This window comes from Taeniopygia guttata, chromosome 1A, assembly GCF_048771995.1.
Source record: "Taeniopygia guttata chromosome 1A, bTaeGut7.mat, whole genome shotgun sequence".
NCBI lineage: Eukaryota > Metazoa > Chordata > Aves > Passeriformes > Estrildidae > Taeniopygia > Taeniopygia guttata.
In genome coordinates this window covers 21697759-21718066 of record NC_133025.1, presented here as the reverse complement: position 1 = coordinate 21718066, position 20308 = coordinate 21697759, and the positions used below count along the sequence as shown (strand labels likewise).

The 20308-nt window shown below is 36.3% G+C and overlaps 1 protein-coding gene across 10 annotated transcripts in view; it reads right to left on the bottom strand.

Moving 5' to 3' along the window:
• The window catches only part of CADPS2 (calcium dependent secretion activator 2), a 284504-nt gene that overhangs the window by 186549 nt on the left and 77647 nt on the right, over positions 1–20308 (bottom strand). For all 10 annotated transcript variants that reach the window (XM_072921238.1, XM_072921236.1, XM_030256895.4 and 7 more), the window contains exon 3: positions 4337–4669. In XM_072921238.1, the coding sequence (XP_072777339.1) occupies positions 4337–4669 (333 nt within the window). The remainder of the gene's footprint in view (positions 1–4336; positions 4670–20308) is intronic.

The following is a 20308-nucleotide window of genomic DNA, read 5'->3' as shown; positions in this document are numbered from 1 at the left end:
ATTGAGCACCATAAGCAGACTCCAGTCAGAAGAAATTACTCTTAGAATTAAAAATAAAAATATTTATTATGGAAGAATTGTATTTATATATACAATATATTCCAATTATGGAAGAATTGTATTTATATATACAATATAATCCATGGTTCTCAATATTAGACACCAATACAAAAAGTTGTACCTTGCAAAATCTAAAGATAATCAAGAATCAGACACCATATAAGGATTTTAAGCTGATAATTATATCTTGTACCAAAGTACCATCTAAAGCTACTTCCAAAATAATTAGTTTGTGGCTGATTACCAAAACACTTAGCAAATAATTCTTAGAAACTGTTATGTTATACTAAAAATTGTTTATTGCTTTTTAGAAAACAGAATGCAATTTGCATTCTTTCATTATGAAAGTATTGTTTGGTCCTCTGGGCACCCAAGAAGAGAATTTAGATCAGCCAAAACAGCCAACCCTATAAAGGCATTTTGAAAATAAAATAAAGTCCTGTGTGAAATGAAAATTTACCTGACAAAGAAATTCTGGTTCTGATGAAGTGGTGCAATAATAGTGTATGACCACAAATCAGTTTGACTTTCAGTTTGACTTACTCCAAAGTTATCTTCTACATTAGTGAATAAATTAAGAAAAAAAAAAAAGGAAAAAAGTATCATGTTTGATCTCTGTAAATCAAATAAATTGAAACCGTTTGGCCAAGCATCTCAAATGCAAGTCAAGGAGCTCATTAAGTCCCAGCTAACTAGCAATCATTTCTTTATCATATAACACAGCTTGAGGCAACACAATGTAAATAAAAATCAGGTGAAAGTCTTAATATTTAAAAAATTGAACTTTTTAATCAAAAAGAGATGTGGGTGGTTAACAGCAATTGCTGGCCATTCTCTAATTGTGAAATTGAAAGCAAGATCACAGAAGTCTTCAACATCGCAATGTGAACATCTTGTTAATGTTCACTACCTAAGTACAAGCTTAGGCATTTAGTATATGTTAAAAGATTGTGAAAAAAAGTTCTTTTTCAAAGAAAATACATAAAATTCTCATAGCTATGTGGACTCTGTTTGCCAGTGTCAAAGAGTTGATCTGTCATTATTCACTTTATTTCTGATTAGGTTTCTCTGCTGGTTGAATGAACACTGGTCCTCACTGCTGTCCCAGGAAGGATGGAGAACGACAGCCAGTGTGGACGGGCAGGAACCCACACCCAGCAGAACTGTCTGCTGGGCTGAGATACCGAGATACCAATGGTTTACAAGTTAAAGGGAATGCTCCATTTAGAGCAGGCTGGGGAGCAGAGGCTGCTGAAATCCAGTAAAAAATTTCTAAATGCTGAGGAAGTCACAAGGAGGAGGCTGGCAGATAATACCTCCTACGGTTATAAAGAGCATCCTTGTCTGCTTAGCAGCCCTGTAGGAGCAGGATAATTTACTCTTATCATCAACATTGTAAGACATTTTTCTGTTTCCTATTTCCAAAGGACTGGAAAGTATAAAAAAATGGGGGAAAGAAAAACGTGCTTTCTGCACAAACTATAACTGTACAGATTGGCTTTTAAGGGCAGCTGTTTCTCAGAGCTGGAAAATATACAGAATTTCATATATCTGATTCTCTGCTAGAAGCACAGGCTAGAAGCCAAACTAATCAAACCTCTATCAAAAATACAATTTTAACATCTATTTGGACTTGGACTTATCTCGCTGCTCACAGACACTATTGATTATCATTATCTGCATGTCTCTAGTATTCTAAACAGCAGCAGCAAAGGGAAATGAAAGTGAGCATTTCCATACAAAGACAGATAGAGGCTTCTAGGGCAGAATGAAAACTGATGACTGAAAACAGAGCCTAACTCCATCTCATCTTCTATAAATACATTCTCAATACAAAGGAATAAGATACAACCTACACTAAAATATTATTAAAACTATAATGAGAAATAAGGGATTTCACCAAAGGAGAAAAGGTATTACATTATCAGAAACTGGTTGCTGTCTACACTGCACTTCTTGGCAAAGTTAGGTATGATTTTTGTCTTTTTCTTTGCAACAGACTTATCCTCATAACTTCGGTCTTTTATGTGCTTGACTGGACCACAGGAACAGGATATGAAAACTGTTGTTGGCAGCAACTCTGTTGGAGTACATAATGAAAGATTTTGTTTCAGCAAAGTAACCTCATCCTTGCCTCAGAAAACCAGAATCAGCTAGAACCCCAAAACAAGGGTATACCCTTAAAGCCTTTCCCTCTCCATTCTTTCCAGCTTGAAGTACATAGATGCTCATGTATCTGCTCCAAAGAAGTAGATTTTCATTACTTCATATCCTCCAATACTTACACTAATCCAGGGTAAACACTGTGTACTTCAGAGACCTGCACAGAAGATTTTACAGATTTCAGTGCTCAAAAAAAGCAGGAAGAGCAAGAGAAGTGCCTTCTTTTAATCCCATTGACTCATCTTTGCATATGTCAGGGTGGTCAATCTTTCTTCCTTCTTACCCACAACAAGGTTATTTTCTCTTTAATTTGCAAGTAAAAAATAAGAAAAGACAACCATTCCATGCTCACAATTCTACATGTTATAAAAATTAGCCACTAGGATGGTCAGTCTCTATGGGTTATGGACCAAGAATTTAAGACAGGAAATTGTTGAGATTTGGAAAACTGTTTTGGTCCATCAAATTTTATACAGATATGAACCAAAACAAAGAGGCCTTCAAGTATACAGATTCAATAACCTAGTGGATGTATCATCAAAACCACTTCTAGACTAAGGGAACAATTTTCTTGTTTAATTGTTCAAAGTTCTACAGGTCACACTTTTTTTGTGTCCCTCTAGCCCAATGCAGACTAACAGCAGATTTTGACTACCCACAGCAATGCACAAAGCAAGACTTCACATCACCAGACACCAGTGGAGAGAGGAATCCATATTGAGTTTCTACTATAAGTAACAAGTTATCTGTTGGCAAAAAATAGTGTTTTTTTCATGTTTTCATATAATGGAAGAGGTTGCCCAAAAGGTTTGCGCAATCTATCTCCATTCTTAGAAATTTTTAAGACCTGGCTGGTAAAGCCCTCAGTAACCTAGTCTGTCCTCACCGCTCACCCTGCTTTGAGCAGGAAGCTGGACTGAATGACCTCCAGAAGACTTATCCAGACTGCCTCCCATGCCTCTATGTTCTATTGACTATAAAACTCTCCCAAAATTAAGCAGAATTATTCCCCTGGATTTCAATGCTTCTTCATCTTATTACCAACACACATATCCCAGATGCTTAGTGATTTATCTGAGAAGTTAGAGGAAAAAGGAAAAAAGAGGGGACAAATAGGAAGAAAAAGAAGGAATAGTTTCTTTTAATTCAAAACACTGCTCATAATTTGATGCAGCAGAAGTGCTACATACTGCAGATGTTTTGATCATATAACAGATACATGATTTCATGGTACACTAAGACATATAATTTGTTCCTATATTAAGATCGCCTATTACTACAAACCAGCCTTCAGCATAATATATGAAAAACATTTTAACTGTAATCTGGTTGACTGTTTTATAGATAGTGTAAGGACCTGTGTGATCTCAGTTTAAATGCTTCATCTATGCATTGATTGTGAGACTAGCAAAAATACCTTATTTTTCTTCATGTTTTTCCTCCTTAAGTAACTGTTAATTAACACTTCCATCACTATGAACACTGGTTAATAAAATATTTTTACATACCAACTATATTACTGATTAGTGAGAGATTATACACATAAATCTAAATATGATTGCTGAATGGACTGTCTTGGTCTCAGTAATTTACAGGAAAAATAATTTATCCAACAAAACAATACAGAAATGTGAAAATTAGCTTTGTAGAGGATGCTTGAATTGAAGTACATTTAGTTCTAACACACAAACATTCTAGACACTGGATGATCAACAGGATCCTGAATCACCTGCCATCTATTTATGGCAGCAAATTTCTTTTAAAGATTAACACACAGGCTCAGAAATGTACGTGCATGCATATGTAATTTATCAGAGGGTATGCAGATGTATAGACCATGGCACATTGCTCAGAATCACCCAAATTGTGTGAGCTGTGACACGGTAAAAGGAGACCCCTGTAGCATAAGTATCATGTTCTCTGCATACCCTTTATCCAAGTGCTCAGCAGCAATCAGATCATGCACAGATTCCTTGCTGAGCAGTTTCATCTCTTTGGATTGCAGAAACGCCCCTAAATTTGAAGGATTCTACACACAGGGAGGAAGCATTGGACCTGCTGGCAGAGGGGAGATATTCTGGACACAACAAAATCAAATGATACCAATACTTACTTGGCAGGCATTATAAATCAACTGATGTTCCAATTTTTTGATCCCTAGAATCTGCTGAAACATTTCATAAAGCTGTTCCTTGCTCAGAATCAGCTCTGATACAGCACTTAAGGCCATTCTATTCGGCTGTTTGCAAAAGTCCTCTTCTCCCCTGTATATGGCATCGTATTTGGCTAGCCAAGAACTTAACACTGTCTCTTTGCTTAATCCATCAATTTCCGGCAAACTTCGGACTCTCTTTTCTATGTTTTTCTTAAAAACATCTCTAAAGTCACTTGCAGAACATCCTCCACTGTGGACCATTCTTGCAACCCGGTCACTCTTGAGAAATACCTTTTAAAGTAAAAGAAGAGAAAAAAAGAGAAACAAAACCAGTTAGCCATGGACATAAATACAAAACAATCCCTTGTATAAGGGAATATAAGCTAGTATTTTGTTCCTACACAAGACAGCTTTATATGAGAGTTATACAGTTTGTTATGTTTGCTATCTTTCTCATAAAAAAAAACCTGACCATGTTGAAACCAAGTTTCTGCACTAAGTACTTAAACTGAATAGTTTCACAAGCATTTATGCATAAATTTTGAATAGCTACTCTAGATGAACTTTGAATTTAAAACAGCTAATTTAATATTTATCCACAATGAGACACAAATCCAGGAGGAAAAAAAACCCAACAACAAAAAAACCTCTTTAAAAAAACTAAAGAAACACACAATCAATATTAACAATTGCAAAGATAGACTCAAAGACACAGAGCTCTTTCTACTCTGTAGATATAACATTGGAGATAGAGTATGGGATTCTCTGTGTAAAATCACCAAATGTCAGCATAAAAAGGTCCCTCCCAGCTACTCATACTCTAAGATATGAGAAGTCAAATTACAACAACAAATCAATTAAATCAGTTCCAGCATTCTGTAAAAACTTTCCCATGTTCAAGAATGGTCGTTTTCATTTCTTCTTCTAGAAGGGCCTCAGCAAAGTCGATCTTTCCAGACACTGTAGGTGGCTTGCACGTAGCTCATTTATAGTATCAAGTCTCATGAAACTGTTTCTCTACAAGATGCAACCAACCAAAAGCTGAAAGTGCAGCACAATCACCTGTGTAAACAATGGATGTGTGCCTTGGGCAGAGATTAAACTACATCATGCCATTGAAAGGGTAACTCAGGGAGAACCACCTGCTTTCTGCAGCAGAGGGAGATGAATCAAGGCTCTCTACTCTGCATGGTTCAGCTGCTTGGGTGCCACACCAACATCCCAGCACAACTGAAATGCAAGGAACAGATGAGAAACCACAAAGCTGAAACAGACCCTTCAACCTTTCTGACTGTCTGCTCTCTTCAGTCAGATGTATGAACTGGGAATTAAGCATGCATTCTCAGATAGTTCCCAAGAGCTATGAAATCATATATGATTTTGTGAATGGAGATGATAACACAGCAGAGCTCTGACTCCAGGTACTAGCTCCTGTTAGAAGATGGTGTACCTAACAACCAACCTAAACCAACGTACTGGGCATCACTTTCAAAATACAGAAAAATGGAGTAGGAGAGGATGCAAGCAGATCAAGAAAAATTAATACTAAAATTTTTTGTGCTTGTCAATGCACATCCTCTTGTCGCATATTTTAAAATGTGGTTACTTATAAAATTTTTCAACTTGCAATATTTTTCAATAGATATCCTAATTGATATTGTTCTTAATGTTCCAGATTAAACCTAAAAGTATTTGCCCAAGGAGATTATTTTAAAAAACCTCACCACCAATATATGCTAATCACATGTTATGCTCTATCTGTACCATGATACATTTTCTTTTATGTAAACATGAGTATCTAAGGCTAAATTCTTACCCATAATGGGACCTGACATAGTTACTGCCAATTAATGCTTATATTAATTTCCTCAAAAGGCTACACAAATATTAAATCTCATTTCAAACAACTAATAGTCAGAAATTTCATTCAGCAATAAAATTTATTCACACAAACACGTACAAGGATATTAAGTCTTTACTCGTTTTAACAGTCTGCAATTACAAATGATTCATTCCTTCAACAGCTCCACTGGTAAAAAAAAAAGATGACTTCAAACTTATATCAGCTACTTTGTAAAAAATATTTCATCTTCCATCACATTAGCCTGCATACCAACAAGAAAAAGCAGATGCAGAAGACAGTAAGAAATTAAGAATATTTATAGACACTTTCTACCCAAAATCTCATATTAATGCAAAATCTTGCACACAAAACGATATATTGGTAATATAATTGGACTAGTCTTTTAAAAACAAAACAAAACAAACCAACAAACCAACCAAACAAAAACAAAACAAACCCCACAAAAACCACAAAAAAACCCCAAACCCACAAAAACCCAAACAATACCCCATAACCCAAAAAACTCCAAACCTGCACAATATACACTGTAAGAACATCAGCATATCATTCGCCTTGCATTATCATCTTTCAGTCTTATTATTCAAAACAATTAATCCTGAATGAAAGGGATGTAAAGCTGCTAGCACTTTCCTTGATTTATAAGGCATACTAATTCAAAATTTCTTTGCGATTCTGAAGTTTATTTTTCAAGAGACTTTTTTCCAGGAAAACCCCCACTTAACCATGGAAGGGAAGTACTACTGTAACACTTGGTGCATGTAATATTCACAAAATAATGGCATGTTCATGTTAGACAAAGTAACAGGTATGTGCAAAAAGAAAGTACAATATGCATGTGCCCTTGACTCTAAAATGTTCCCTTCTGATGTGATTTGAGTCACAAACTGTATTTTTATTAAATTTTCAAAAATTATTCCAAAGTAATTATTTTTCAAGAAGGAAATTACTCAAGATACAAATGCAAGGTGTGAATAACAGGGCATGAAAAACATAGTTTATTCTGCAAAGGAATCCACTGGACCTAATTCTACTGGCTCTTACTGTACTACTCCTATTTGAGTGGAAATTTGCTATTTTTTCCTGAGGGAAAAAGAACCCGTAATATCATCTTTACAACGAACTACGTGCATTTACGATAATTAAAAAGCAATAATAACACATTAGCAGAAGTATTTCATATGCAAGGCTTTAATTGCAACAGAAAACCATAAGCGAATAGAAATTCTATTAGGAATGTATCAAATGCATCACAAATTTAAAACACTAAGATGCATTAAAAAGCTATTAAGTGTCTCATCCTGTTCCTGAAAGATTTATGGTATACTCCATGTTCAATGCAAAATCCTTTGCTTCAGTTAGACTTCTTGAGATTCATCTGCTTGGTTTCAGAGCTTTCAAAGATTATATAAGCAGCATAATCATCCCCATGAGGGAAAATATTTTTATTGATATTTGTCTTTAAAGCAAAATACTAATTAAGAACATTCACTAATCTCTGGTTCTTATGGCCTTCATTCCTGTATTTTAATTGATCATTAGACTCAGTACTAATTAAATAATTATTCAGAAACTTAGAGTGTAAAACCTTATCTCAATTCTCTCAACACTAGGGGGGAAGTGGAGATGAAAAAAATTAAGAGGTTTGATAAATATGAAAATTTAAAATATAAAATATAAAATAAAAAATACCGTTAAATATAAAATACCAAAAAAAGTTATTGTGAGCACAAAGAAATCTCATTCTGCATGGAATTAGATTTGGCAGATCAGTCACAATCTTTTGGAAATCCACACAATATTCAGAAATAATTTGCAAGACTCAGAATTTTTAATGAAGCATTTCCTGTTACTACCAACATTTTCCAGACTTCCCCAAAGACATCCTGGATTGACACTGTTGTCAGTCAGCACTTGAATGTCTAGTATCATTACTAGTTTATTGAATCCACAAATCAACATCAACTGTCCATGTTACTCACTGCTAACAAATTATCAAACACTATAAAGGAATGCTCTATTAACAAATAAAACACATTCTGGAGAAAACAGATCGTTCAAATATAGGTTTCGATGGGCCATAAATACCCTCTTTGAGGAAATTTTTCAATTAATGTTATTTAGAGTCCTCCTAAATACTTTTGGACTGAACCACACCTTCAGTTTCTGATGGATAAAGTTCAACTCATTCAAAGCTGAGACAATATACTTTTAAAAAACCCCAATAACAATTGTAATCTACTGAAGCACTGTTTAAATCTACTTTTTTCCAATCATTACACATATGCAATTTCATCTACTGCAAATGCTAGTAAAAACCTAATTCAAAATAGTCTTTAGCACTAAATAATTACCTTAGAAGTATATTTTTGTTTAAAGATGAAAAATCATTATTTAGCAGTGTCTACAACTTAAGAAAATGTTTTAAATATTATGAAAAGAACTGATCTTCACTTCTAGAACATACTCCTTTTCTATTTATTGGACATCACACCAAATTTAACTAATTATACAATTCAGCAACACAAATATGATTATCTTATTCTCTACTTTAAAGCTTAGGAAAAAGAAAATTCAAGCAAATGCAGTAGGATAGGTGGACCACAAGAATGATTTCTCAACCTCTGAGAACTTCTTGCTCATCTGGCCTCTGTACACCTTCTAGTAGTGCTAAAGCACCAACATGCTCTTCCTCTTTAAGCAATGCAGCACTTGAAGCTTCATTTGCCATTTCCACAAGAGCCACTAGAGATTTTTCTTCATTTTTGATGGTCACTTGGTTTGGTAGTTTGGTACCAGCTCCCAGCTTGGCCTGGCCCACGCTTGGCCAAGAACTCCTCTAGTTCCCATGTAATCTCTGAAAACCCACAAAGGAGCAGAGGGACCCAAGTGAGCACTGGTGCATATGACTTGGAACACTGATCAGGTGATTCACACGTGAACAGCAGGTGGCTTTTCCAAGACCCATTTATCAAGGAACAAAAAAGGCTGTGGGTACAAGAAATCTCATGCAAACCTCTCCCACTGCATGTAATTTCAATAAAAGCCAACCACTGTATTCCATATATATGACAGATTAATTGAGTTTTCTTTGAGCTCTCCCAGCTAAACAGCCTGGCTGCATAGCAGTGATCTTCCCTTGAGCCTCTCAAGGCTGAGACCCTTTAAAATGGCAGATCTTTGGTAAGTGGCTGATATTATGTGTAAACTTTAGTATGATAGCTTGGACTTGTGCCTTAGTAGCTTTACTTATGCCTTGGTAGTTTTGAATCACTGCTTAAACAACCGTGCTGCAGAGTAACAGAGTGAAAGTTGACACTGAACCTTGTTAAATTGCACTTTCACAACACCATATGCTTCTGCTAATACATTTCACAAGGCTTCTTTAAGAAATCTAAATCGTGCATTCGTGGCAAGGTGGAATAAAGAAAAAAACCAAAACACTGCACATAGGGCCTCTAAATAATAGGTTACCCAGGAGTTCTGATACCTTCCTGCTTCTACTACTATGATTACTTGTATGCCCTTCTGAATTAAGCATAAAACAATCCTTTCTTCCAGACTACCAACCAAAGGTGTAACAGGAATCTCTGCACTGATGCAGACCATAGCAAATGCTTCATTACCTATATTTGAGCATTGGTAAGTGATTGCATCACTTCTCCAACTGATACTACACGTAATTTTATCTGTAAAAGTACATGATGTCCTTCGAATTAGGACTATGCAGGTCTCTGTCAGCCTCCAGAAGCTTGCTAATTGAGTGTAAAATACAGGAACAACATTGCCCTCCTACAGCAGCACAATGACTGATGAACCAGAAAGGTAACTACCTAAATCTCCAATGTGTTTATTCAGGACAATGTACTGCAACTGATGTTTGGGGCATCCTTAAAACATGATAACATTAAACCAGAAAGTTTTCATATAACTTAAAAAAAAGACTTTCACGTAAGACCTAAACATATTTCTCTTTGGAGATTTTTTTCAGAAGTACACTATCACTCAGACACAGATACACAGCTACAGAGAGCAACATTTTCTTCTTATGGATGTGCTCTTGTTTTAAAGGAATTTTCTTCTCCTTTAAACTTACCAGAAGCAAAGCTGGAACTGTATTAAGATTAATGGCAAATATATCACATCAGAAATTGTCAATTAAAAAATAAAAAATGAACAGAAGTACCTCTTTGATAGAGACTGAACAAGGGCAAAAAGGACTTTGATGGAAGTCCAAGGAATATTCAAGTCTATGAAAGCTTTTTAGGTTTCTGATATACTTTTCTGATGTGTTCTGTACTCAAGCTCCTGCTGTGCTTTGTACAATTACCAGAACTCTTGAGTTTATGACATAAAGAATAATTTTTTTGAAAAAGCAATTTTCAGGGCTAAATTGAGCACAAAAAGACTATAGTTCTCGTCCTGCAAACTAAAAGGAATTGAAATTAAGTATCTTATTTAAAAATTGGATGTGACGCACATCATCAGGTTGTGTTAGAAGCATTACTTGAGGCAAAGCAAAGCACAAGACATTTACTGTGTAAAATATTAAATAGCCCCAATGCAGCTACTGCAGCAGCTCTTCAAAGTCACTGTCAAGAGATTTCACCAACCTGAAGTCCTTCCTGTTCAACAGGAATAAAAAGTATTCCCATGTCAGTCATTAGTGTGAGCAATGGTCTCTGGGACCAGCTCTCACACCCCTCAGTATTTCCACTCTAGACTGAAATCACACAACACATCACACCAAGATCTGGGGCTAATTTGATGAAGGTGGAAAAACTTCTGACAGTTTGGAGAACAGTTTCCACAGCTATACATTGTAAGAACAAAGGTTTATTCCTAGTAGCAATTAACATATATCATGACCAGCGCTGTTTGCTGTTATACCTTGGAGCCACAGAAAAAAACATTGTTTCAGATATGATGTTCTCACTGCACTTACAACAGTCTTGAAAGAAAGAAAAAAAACACACCAAAATGTATTAAGTTGATGTTTAGATTAGTTCAACTAAACACATTACAAGAACAAGATCATTTTAGGTCAAAAAGAAATAGTTAATGTTAGTAGCATCATAAATCCAAGAGTAATATAATATTTTTATGCTCCTTGAATAAAATTACTGTGCTGGCTACTGAAATAGCATTTACATTGAAGAAGACATTAGTAGTTATCAATGCATTTTAATAGCTACTTCTAATAACTTTTGGCTGCTGAACATGAGTGGAAATTGAGGTCGTTAATGAAATTTGCTCAGTATTTTCAAATCAGAAGCACTTTTCACATGTTTAGGAAAAAAATAAATTAGGCATTGCTTGCAGGTCTTATTCCTCCCCTGTTCTCTTTCATACCCTAAAAATACCCTCCAGGCACTATTTGGACGTTTTTACAATGAAATGAGCAGAGTTAAAGGATTCTATTTTTAAATCTATGTAAGTCATCAGAACAGAGACCTCACCTTCAGGTAAAAGCAAAATATTTTAAGAAACCACACTTGTAAACTCTTGATTACTCTACTTAAGAATTTAAATTATTATTTTGTTAATGAAAGGTTACTTCTTTTAGGAGTACACTACATTGTACAGTTTTCCCTAATTTTGAGAGGGTGAGAAATCTGAAAGAAAATATCTTTGATTTTGGCTAACAGTGAGGTCATGGGTTTTTGTTTTTAAAACCTCTTTAGACCAGCGCATTACATTGAGGTGAAAAAAAGAAGCAAAATTTAAAGTAGCAAACCAACCATCATCATCCAAAGAAGCATAATCATTCAATATTTTCCTTTTTTTTTTTTTTTAATATATCTACTACCCTTCCTGAGCACATTAAGCTATGATTTCTTCTTATTAAGATTAATGGTTCAGAAACCATCACAAGCTGAAATTTTCAGGTAATTTACTTTGCTTTCTTCAGCTCTTTTGGGCAGAACAGCTGCACACTGGACATTTACCACTGCTTAGCAACCAGCTATCTGTAAAAAAAGAAAAAAAAAAAAAAAACACCAAAACTGAAACTCTTGAAAATTAAAATGTCTGCTACTGCTCCAGGGGTACATGCTTGTATGCATACTACACAACACTGTGCACTGGGATTTGTTCTTTTCCAGCTTTTTCAAAATGCACAAGCAATTGCCAATGTCTACCCAAACTGCTGTTCCTGATGGCAACACATTTCACAGAGTCCTGTTCGTGCCTTGGGCATAAGAACAAACAGAGGTATAGTAACAATCACTATAAAAAATCCACAAAACTGGTTCACCCAGAAGCACTGTTTTCTCCTGGATTAATTTATCAAAGTTAACCAGCTACCCTTTTGAAACAAGCATATTTATCCTCCTTTCACGGCTTACAACAGCAGCAATAGTTTTTGCACCCTAGTGAGACACAGTATATAGATTGCTGCCTACGTGAGCATGGGTGTGGATTACTTTTGCATGCTTCCACTTGGAACAGGCATTGTGATCTTCACTTTAATAGTACAGTTTCCCCTTTGACTGAGCCCCATTGCTCAGGCTGAAGCTTGCTATAGCAAGCTAACAGCTTGCTCTCCAGTATGCTGATTCTCCCTGACAAGAACTCCTTCCTTTGGTGACCATTGGAAAGTTCCAGGTTATGAGAATTTAATAGGCTCTATTTTAGATAGTGTAAGACTGGAAAAGGCTGTTAAATTGAATGTGTAACACAGCATGCCTTGGTGATGTCACTGTAAAAAGGCTTACTCTCACCTCACAATTGTTCCCTATTTTCCAGCAAATTCCATAAGGAAGGTGTCCAACCCTGACTATAAGGGAAGTAGATGAAGGCTGAAAAAATAAAGAAGAAACCAAAGATTGAAAATAAAAAATTACTTCAAACAGGAAACATATTTACACAGAAATAATGAATAGCAAACAGTTTTGCTAAAAAGGATTAGGAAAAAAACATTTACCCAGTGTATTTATCTATTTCACAATCAACAGGTAGCTTATACAAAACTACCTCTGGTACCTGCAAACTTGAGAAAAACACACACCTGCTTGAAATCAGTAACTCATATTTTCATTTGCCTTGCTAAGGAACTCCTGGATCCTCTGACTTTTTGGTGTTTTCAAAACAGAAGCAGCCCCAGCACTTTATATCTTATGATAGTGTTACCTCTTAGGATACTATGTTTCTAAATATAAACTCCAATTTCTTGCATTAACTGTGAGAAAAATTGAAGTAAATAGATAAGTACACAAAATAGTCCTTTACTTCTCTAAATTTTCCTCTGGAGTCACTTGTGGTTCTAGTTTTTATTTCATTTGACTGAAAGTGGAAGTTATGTAAGTTTTCATCATTGGTATTGCACTGGGTTCATTTTGTCAGAGATGAAAAGAATTGGTTATTTCACTTCCCTATTACCATTAATATGGTTCTGCATTAACCATTTTCACCTGAGTATAGATTAATAGCTTTTAGTTCGAATGAGCATACTACTATATCTTTATTTTTGAATATAATACCAGGCACCCTATAGTCAGACCAGATCTGCTGAGATCCTTTCAGTCCCTATCACCCACCACCACCCTAAATACTTTCATGCAAAGTAAGGACACTGTTTCAGAACACATATTTTTACTGATCAATACCACTTTTTCATTTCCAGTTTATATATTCTGCCACTGCAGCTGAATGCTCAAAAATTACATGAGCAAATAGAAATTGGGCCGAAGCCACCCGTAATGCTGTCTCATAACCTTATTTTTCCTGCTTTAGCAACTGAAAAAGTGCCAGCAAACTGACAACTTAAGCAAATAACCAGCTATTTTCTTTCCCTGTACTAATTAGTGTCTTATTATTTGGTGGAGTAGAAAGGGCAATGTTTGGTGGGGAGAAAGGTTAAAGGTCTGACCACTCTGTGGCCTAAGGAAACTGGAAAAGAACTGACACATCGCGAGTACTGCAAAACTTGGGTAGTCACATGAAAACAAAGGCAAGAGTAGAGCCTCAAAAGCCCTTGAAGGCTTACTGATGACGTCCTATCAATAGGGCACCCTTTCTCCTACTGTGATCCCCAGGATTTAGGGGAAATAGATACATGGGAAAATGCAGCCACTTTCCATCTAAGTAAAAACTTCTGCACCCCATAAAGGGTGACATTGTTTTAACAGTATTCTTGAGAATTAGATGTAGTGTACAGAAGTGGCAGAGCAAAAGATCTACGAGAAGGAACCACAGCTGCGTACTTTGCATCCCAAAGTCAAATAGAAAAGGCTGCTTGCACCTATTGCCTCCTGCGTGACTCAACAGCTGCTAGGATAGTCCACTACAACTGTTTAAAAAATAATTCCATCATTACTAAAATATGGGAAGTAAGAACAACTCTGAAGAGAAAAAAAGGTGACAACTGCCACAGGTATCTGGAACTGCTGGACTGGAGTCAAGTAAATGAAGAGATGAAAATTAGAAAATGAAAGGAATACAAACTGTCCTGCTACCCATGTTTAGCTATGTAATTCACCCATTTTAGACCCCTTTCCAAATGCTGGGCAAGGGTACACTGCTCCAGAATACAACCCAGAGCTCCTAATGCAGGCTGTGCTTTGAAGCACTCCCTATAGGAACCTGTCTTGCTACAATGAGGACAGAGAAGCTTGCAAAGATTAATTGTCCAGACTGTTCTACAAAACATCCCAGGGCAAGTGGTGTGAATGCCTTCCAGAAGTTCTGAACAGTCACAACAGAAGACTTTGAATGATTTGGGGAGAAACCGGATGGAACAACACAGTTGAGTTTAATTGCAAGCTGATGTGATGGATAATACTAGTTTTGTGATAAGAACGTATTTGGTGTTACAAAAATTGCTTCCTTGCTTCTCCCAAAGGACAATCTGTACTTCAAAGCATTTCTGTTCTAAGAGGAAGACAAGAACAACATAATGTAAGTGCAAATGTAGGCAGGGACAATACATCATGAAAATGTGAGTGCTTGGGGAATTGTTTTTTATGTCTTTGCACTTAGAATACATTATTATTTGTGTGGACATTTCTTAACAGCAACACCATCTCATCACTCATTAGAATGCATTTCTATTTCAGAAAGTTATAAAGGATATTCAGGGCTGGCAGACACTAAGCCATGGGCATGTCAGACTTAGCTGCTAACTGCAGTCTTACAAATATTTTTTGTGGAACAATTTTTATTCCAATACAACTTTCTTAAAAAAACAGACTTTATCATAAATACATTTTCTCTCTCCATCTTTATTAAGTGTAATCTTTGTGTGTCAAAAAACAACAATACATTTTCCTTGATTAATTTTTCACAAGGGTGATCAATTCACGGTGTCAGCAGGAAAGTTATAGTACACAAAAAGAGCTTCAAAACGCATTCTAAATCTTAAATCCTTCCTTAGATTTAATAATCACCCTGCTGGCTGTACTTCAGACAGCAATACTTCAATGGGAAGATTAATGAACAGTTGGTCTGCTGTTTAATCCCTCTAGATTTTAGCATGCAGAATACAAACTTTTACAAGTTGGGCTATTTTTATGCATTCCAATTATGTGTCAAAGTCCAAATAGCTTTAATGGTAACTTTGAGGCTTCTTAGTCATTGTTAGAGTACTTAAGTTTTAAAAAATATTAATTCACTATACTTCAACATTCTCTAGACCATTTTAAAGATTACCTTTCAAGAGATCATCTCATTTCCAAAATGCCTTCAATTTCTTATTTATTTATAAATAATTTTACACAATCATCAACTATTTTGCCTTGCTAGTAGTGTTCTATGGCAAAGATTTAACTTTATTTTATTTTGTTTCTTAAATTTAACTTAAGACAGAAAAAGTAAGTTCTTCTCTACAGCCACACCAGCCAGTTTTTGCCTCTACCTCTCACAGAAACAACTGCTGCCTGTCAAGTTCCCGCTGCCCCTGACTTCCATGGCGTCCATACTGCTCAGTAATGTCTGAAGTCCAAAAGAATGGTAAGGTGAGGTAAGAAAATTTGCACCCAGCCTGGGACAATGGGGAATATATTGTCCATATGCCTGTATCCTCCTCCCTCAGCATTTCTACAACCATGCCTTTCTTTCTCAGGCTTCCAGAGAGAGATGATGATAATAGCAGAACCACCTATGAAACTTCATTTGCAATAAGTGGGGCAGTCTGAAATTATTACAGTCAGAGGAACCTCTTGTCTAGAGATAACTATGGCTGTGTACAAAGGGACAAACCCTAGTCAACTATCCAGTGTAATTCAAGATCCTACAGTGTTTTGTTGTGCAGTAACACATAGAAGCAGGAAAAAAATTCTTCACAGAGCTCTTACAATTGAGGGCCCCTCCCAAAAAAAACCCCAAAGTCTTGAACTTTTTTTGCTTCACAGCTCCCAGCAATAAGTACAGTGTTGCACAGCAACAAGAACTGAGGATGGAAAAAGAAATAAAAAAACCAATACCACCATGATGTTGAAAAGTTCTCCTTCTCCAGTGTGTGCCCAGTCTGGTTTCAAATTCACCCTAACAAGACTTCACCTCTTTCTCTTTTCTCCGATTATGGGCTCCAGTTTCAATAAATCAGAAATGTACAGGAAAGTATGCTTATTTTTAAGCTTTCTCTCTTAAATGACAGTAGCACCTATATTCAAAAATGTTTTCAAACTAAGCCAGTCAAGAGCTTTGGCAAGAAATGCAAATGGTTTGCAAGTCAAATGTAGTAAGCAAACAAGCATTACCCTCCTGCTGGAAAACCAGCTCTACTTACACCAAGATAAAGCTTAAGTTTTTTGCTTATTGTGACTAGCCTATTAGTCAACATCATAATGCACTTTTAATGCCCAGAGAGAAGACCACACATCTCTTGTCCCCCATAGGACTGAATCCTGTACACTGCAAAGCCAAAGTCCGATTGCAAATTCTTCTAATTTTAGTCTTTGTACTGTCATTCCACTGAATTTCTAGTCATAATTCCAGTAAAGCATAAGACTTTTCATTTTTATTACAGCTTCTTTTAGACTATTCTCAAAACATGTTTCCCACTTATCTGAGAAGCAGACTTACACTGATCTAAGTAGTTTTTATGAAAAAGTAACTCAATTTTGCATCAGGCTATTTGGAAACATTTGCACTATTCATCTGCCAACTTCTGAAACATATTACTCATACCAAGAGCCTTCTGTCATCTTCTAACACAGATTTTCTAATTTGATGGTCCGAAGAGCCCAGAATAATCTCTAAAGGTTTTTTATTTTAATCATAAATTTTACGACAGCCAGAAACAACCTCCTTATCATGGCCACTTCTACAAATGACTGCACCTTTCAACATACTTATTATTACTGACAGGTTAATTTACTGTAGAATTTGCAGATTTATAATAATCACTATTTAAATACTGAAAAAAAAATCTGTTACAATAGAAGCACTAAGTGTGTACTTGGAATTTGTATTGTAGTGTCATTTCAGAATTCATGGCTCCATTCGATGAAATAATTCAGATTATTTCACTCTCACACCAGGAATTCAGGAATTTAGCTCATAAAACATGAAATAGGCAAAAGGTTAGAGAATTTGAACTTATAAGGGGTAAAGATTAAGAAAAGGAAAAAACTCTAACAAGGAACACACTATTGGAAGGTAAGTCTAATACTTGCTGCAGTCACAAAGTCAGTATACATCTGCCCAGCAAGATCAAAAAAGTGAACTCTATTTCATGTCAAGGAGAAAAGAGTTGTTACAAGACTGTCAGATTCAAACTACAAAGCCTGACACACTGGAGCAAAGCTGTGCAGCAGCTCTGCCATGTCCCAGAGCATGTGCTTTGGAGCAGCCACAGCTAGGAAGATGCACACAGCGATGAGACGTATAGAAGCTACAGCAAATACAAGAATGCTGCCTTGGCATTACCTGGAGCTGCCCTCGGACTCGCCCAGCGCATCCAATTGGTTTTGGCAGGCCCTCCTTCACATGCTGACAGAGCCAAGCTCAACATCTCAAGTTGTTATACGTTTTAGCAGGTGCATTTGTAATCTGTCTGCACTAAATTATACCTAAAACTTTGGAGCTTCCAGGCACAGAGCAAAATTCAGCTCCAGCCGTGCAATCCGGAAGCAATTAGAGCTGCAATGTCATCAAGCAAGAAACTGGCAGTGGAATCATCATAGAGCCAGGTTCATAAACACATTGTCAAAAGGCAGGAAAAGCTCACTATCATGCACAAGCTTTGATCTTTTGGGATACAAAGAACAACTGACATCAAGAATGAAAAAACACGAAGCTAGGCAGACACTTCTAGATTTGAGAAAGCCTAAATTAAAACTTCAGAAAAGGCAGTTATGTCTCAATGCCAGCAACAGAAAGAGATTTACACTGAAATTAAACCAGACTTTAGCTTTACTTCAAATAAAGGTTCATGCTAGCTAGCAATATTTCTCAGTACTAAATTAAAAGCAAGATGATACCTTTTTAACCCTTAATTTCCCCCTCTATAGCCTGTAAGACTGGGAATGCTCCCTGCTGGAATATTCCCAGGAGACATCAGAGAAAATACATCTTCCACTCACCCAAGGTCTTCCCTGGCTCCATGTGCAGCAGCCACTGAAACATGGCCCAGGTCCATTTCTTATGGCTACCCAGACATACTCAGAACTAACACTAAACTGAGCAAAGGTGTTAAACTGGATGCACTGTTTTCTTTATCAAAAGAACTCTCCATGCACTGTTTTCTTCATCAAAAACACTGTTTATAAACAGCATCCATTTTTCAATATTATGCCCATTGAGTTAATGGGCAAGGAAGTCATATAAAAGGGATGGAAAAAAGGCAGTTTTGTTATATACATATAAATACATATACAGGGCATGGTTCCAGCCCAGAAGTAACTTAGGAACCCTAATTTTCTTGTATTTTCTGTATATTAGGCTATGCTTCATTTAAGGGTTTTTGGTTGGTTGGTTTTAGTTTTAGAGTAAACGTGAGGCTGGGCTTCCATTCTGCAGCTTTATTTAGAGAAGAAAAAATTGAAGGAGACCACGTCAAAATAATCCATAATAAATAGAGACCTTACATAAATGCTAAGTAAGCAGTATGAACTTCTCCGACACAGTCATGGAGATCAATGTTATCAATCTAAACCCCAATGGAACTGAGTTCCTCATCTTTTTATGTAACATCTTCTGATATTTCAGTTGGGATCAGAAGACAATAGTTTAGTTTTTGTAATTTTATCTAGTTGAGAACTCTGGGAACAGTGTCAGAAAAAAGTTATGTTTTCTAATTTGTGCAATAGGACTAGAAAAGAAATGTACCCCAGATGTGTACCCTGACCACACAGAGGCGGATTCTCTCCTGACTTATCCTGTTTTACTCCTCAGGTGTTTAATTGGGTGCACTTTACTTTGGTTTTTTTTTAATGTAACAATTATGAGCCACACACTACATGAAGAAAATACTATTAAAGCTTCTTCACATTTCACAACAGAATTGTGATTATCCATGTCCAAAAGTGAAAAAGTATGGAGGGGGCTTGGAGCGGGGCATCATCTTTTATTTAAAAAGAAAATTGCTATCTGTGGACAAAGTTTTAATCTGCTACAGAATGCTGGGGAAATGGTGAACAAGCATTGTCTAATTATTTTCCATACTACCATTATAGCTCTTTCATTGATGAAATCTGAATTTTTGTGTGTGCATTAACACCAGCTCTGTCACCTGAATAGTGACCTCTATCAAGGCCAACAAGATTATAATTTATATTTCCCCTGCAAATTATTAAAATTCTAGGAAAAAGAAGTAGTCTTGAGCAAAAATGCTTATGAGAATCTGAGAATGGCAGCCACCCAAAGGCAGCCAATACCTTCTGCCCAAATTTCTCATCAAGTGTTCAGTGGCTATCTGGCAGCTCACTCAAATCTGCTGATTATCTCAACTCCATGACTCAGTCACATAAATCAAGGAGCTGATCCAGCTGAAAATTAACAAAAAATTGGATACTTGAAACAACCTGCTCTGTCTCTCTATGAGTTGACAAACCTGGCTCACAGGTTGGCTATGCAGTAGGGACAGTGAGATGGAGGGAAAGAAATCCTCCTATGGGCAATTTTCACCA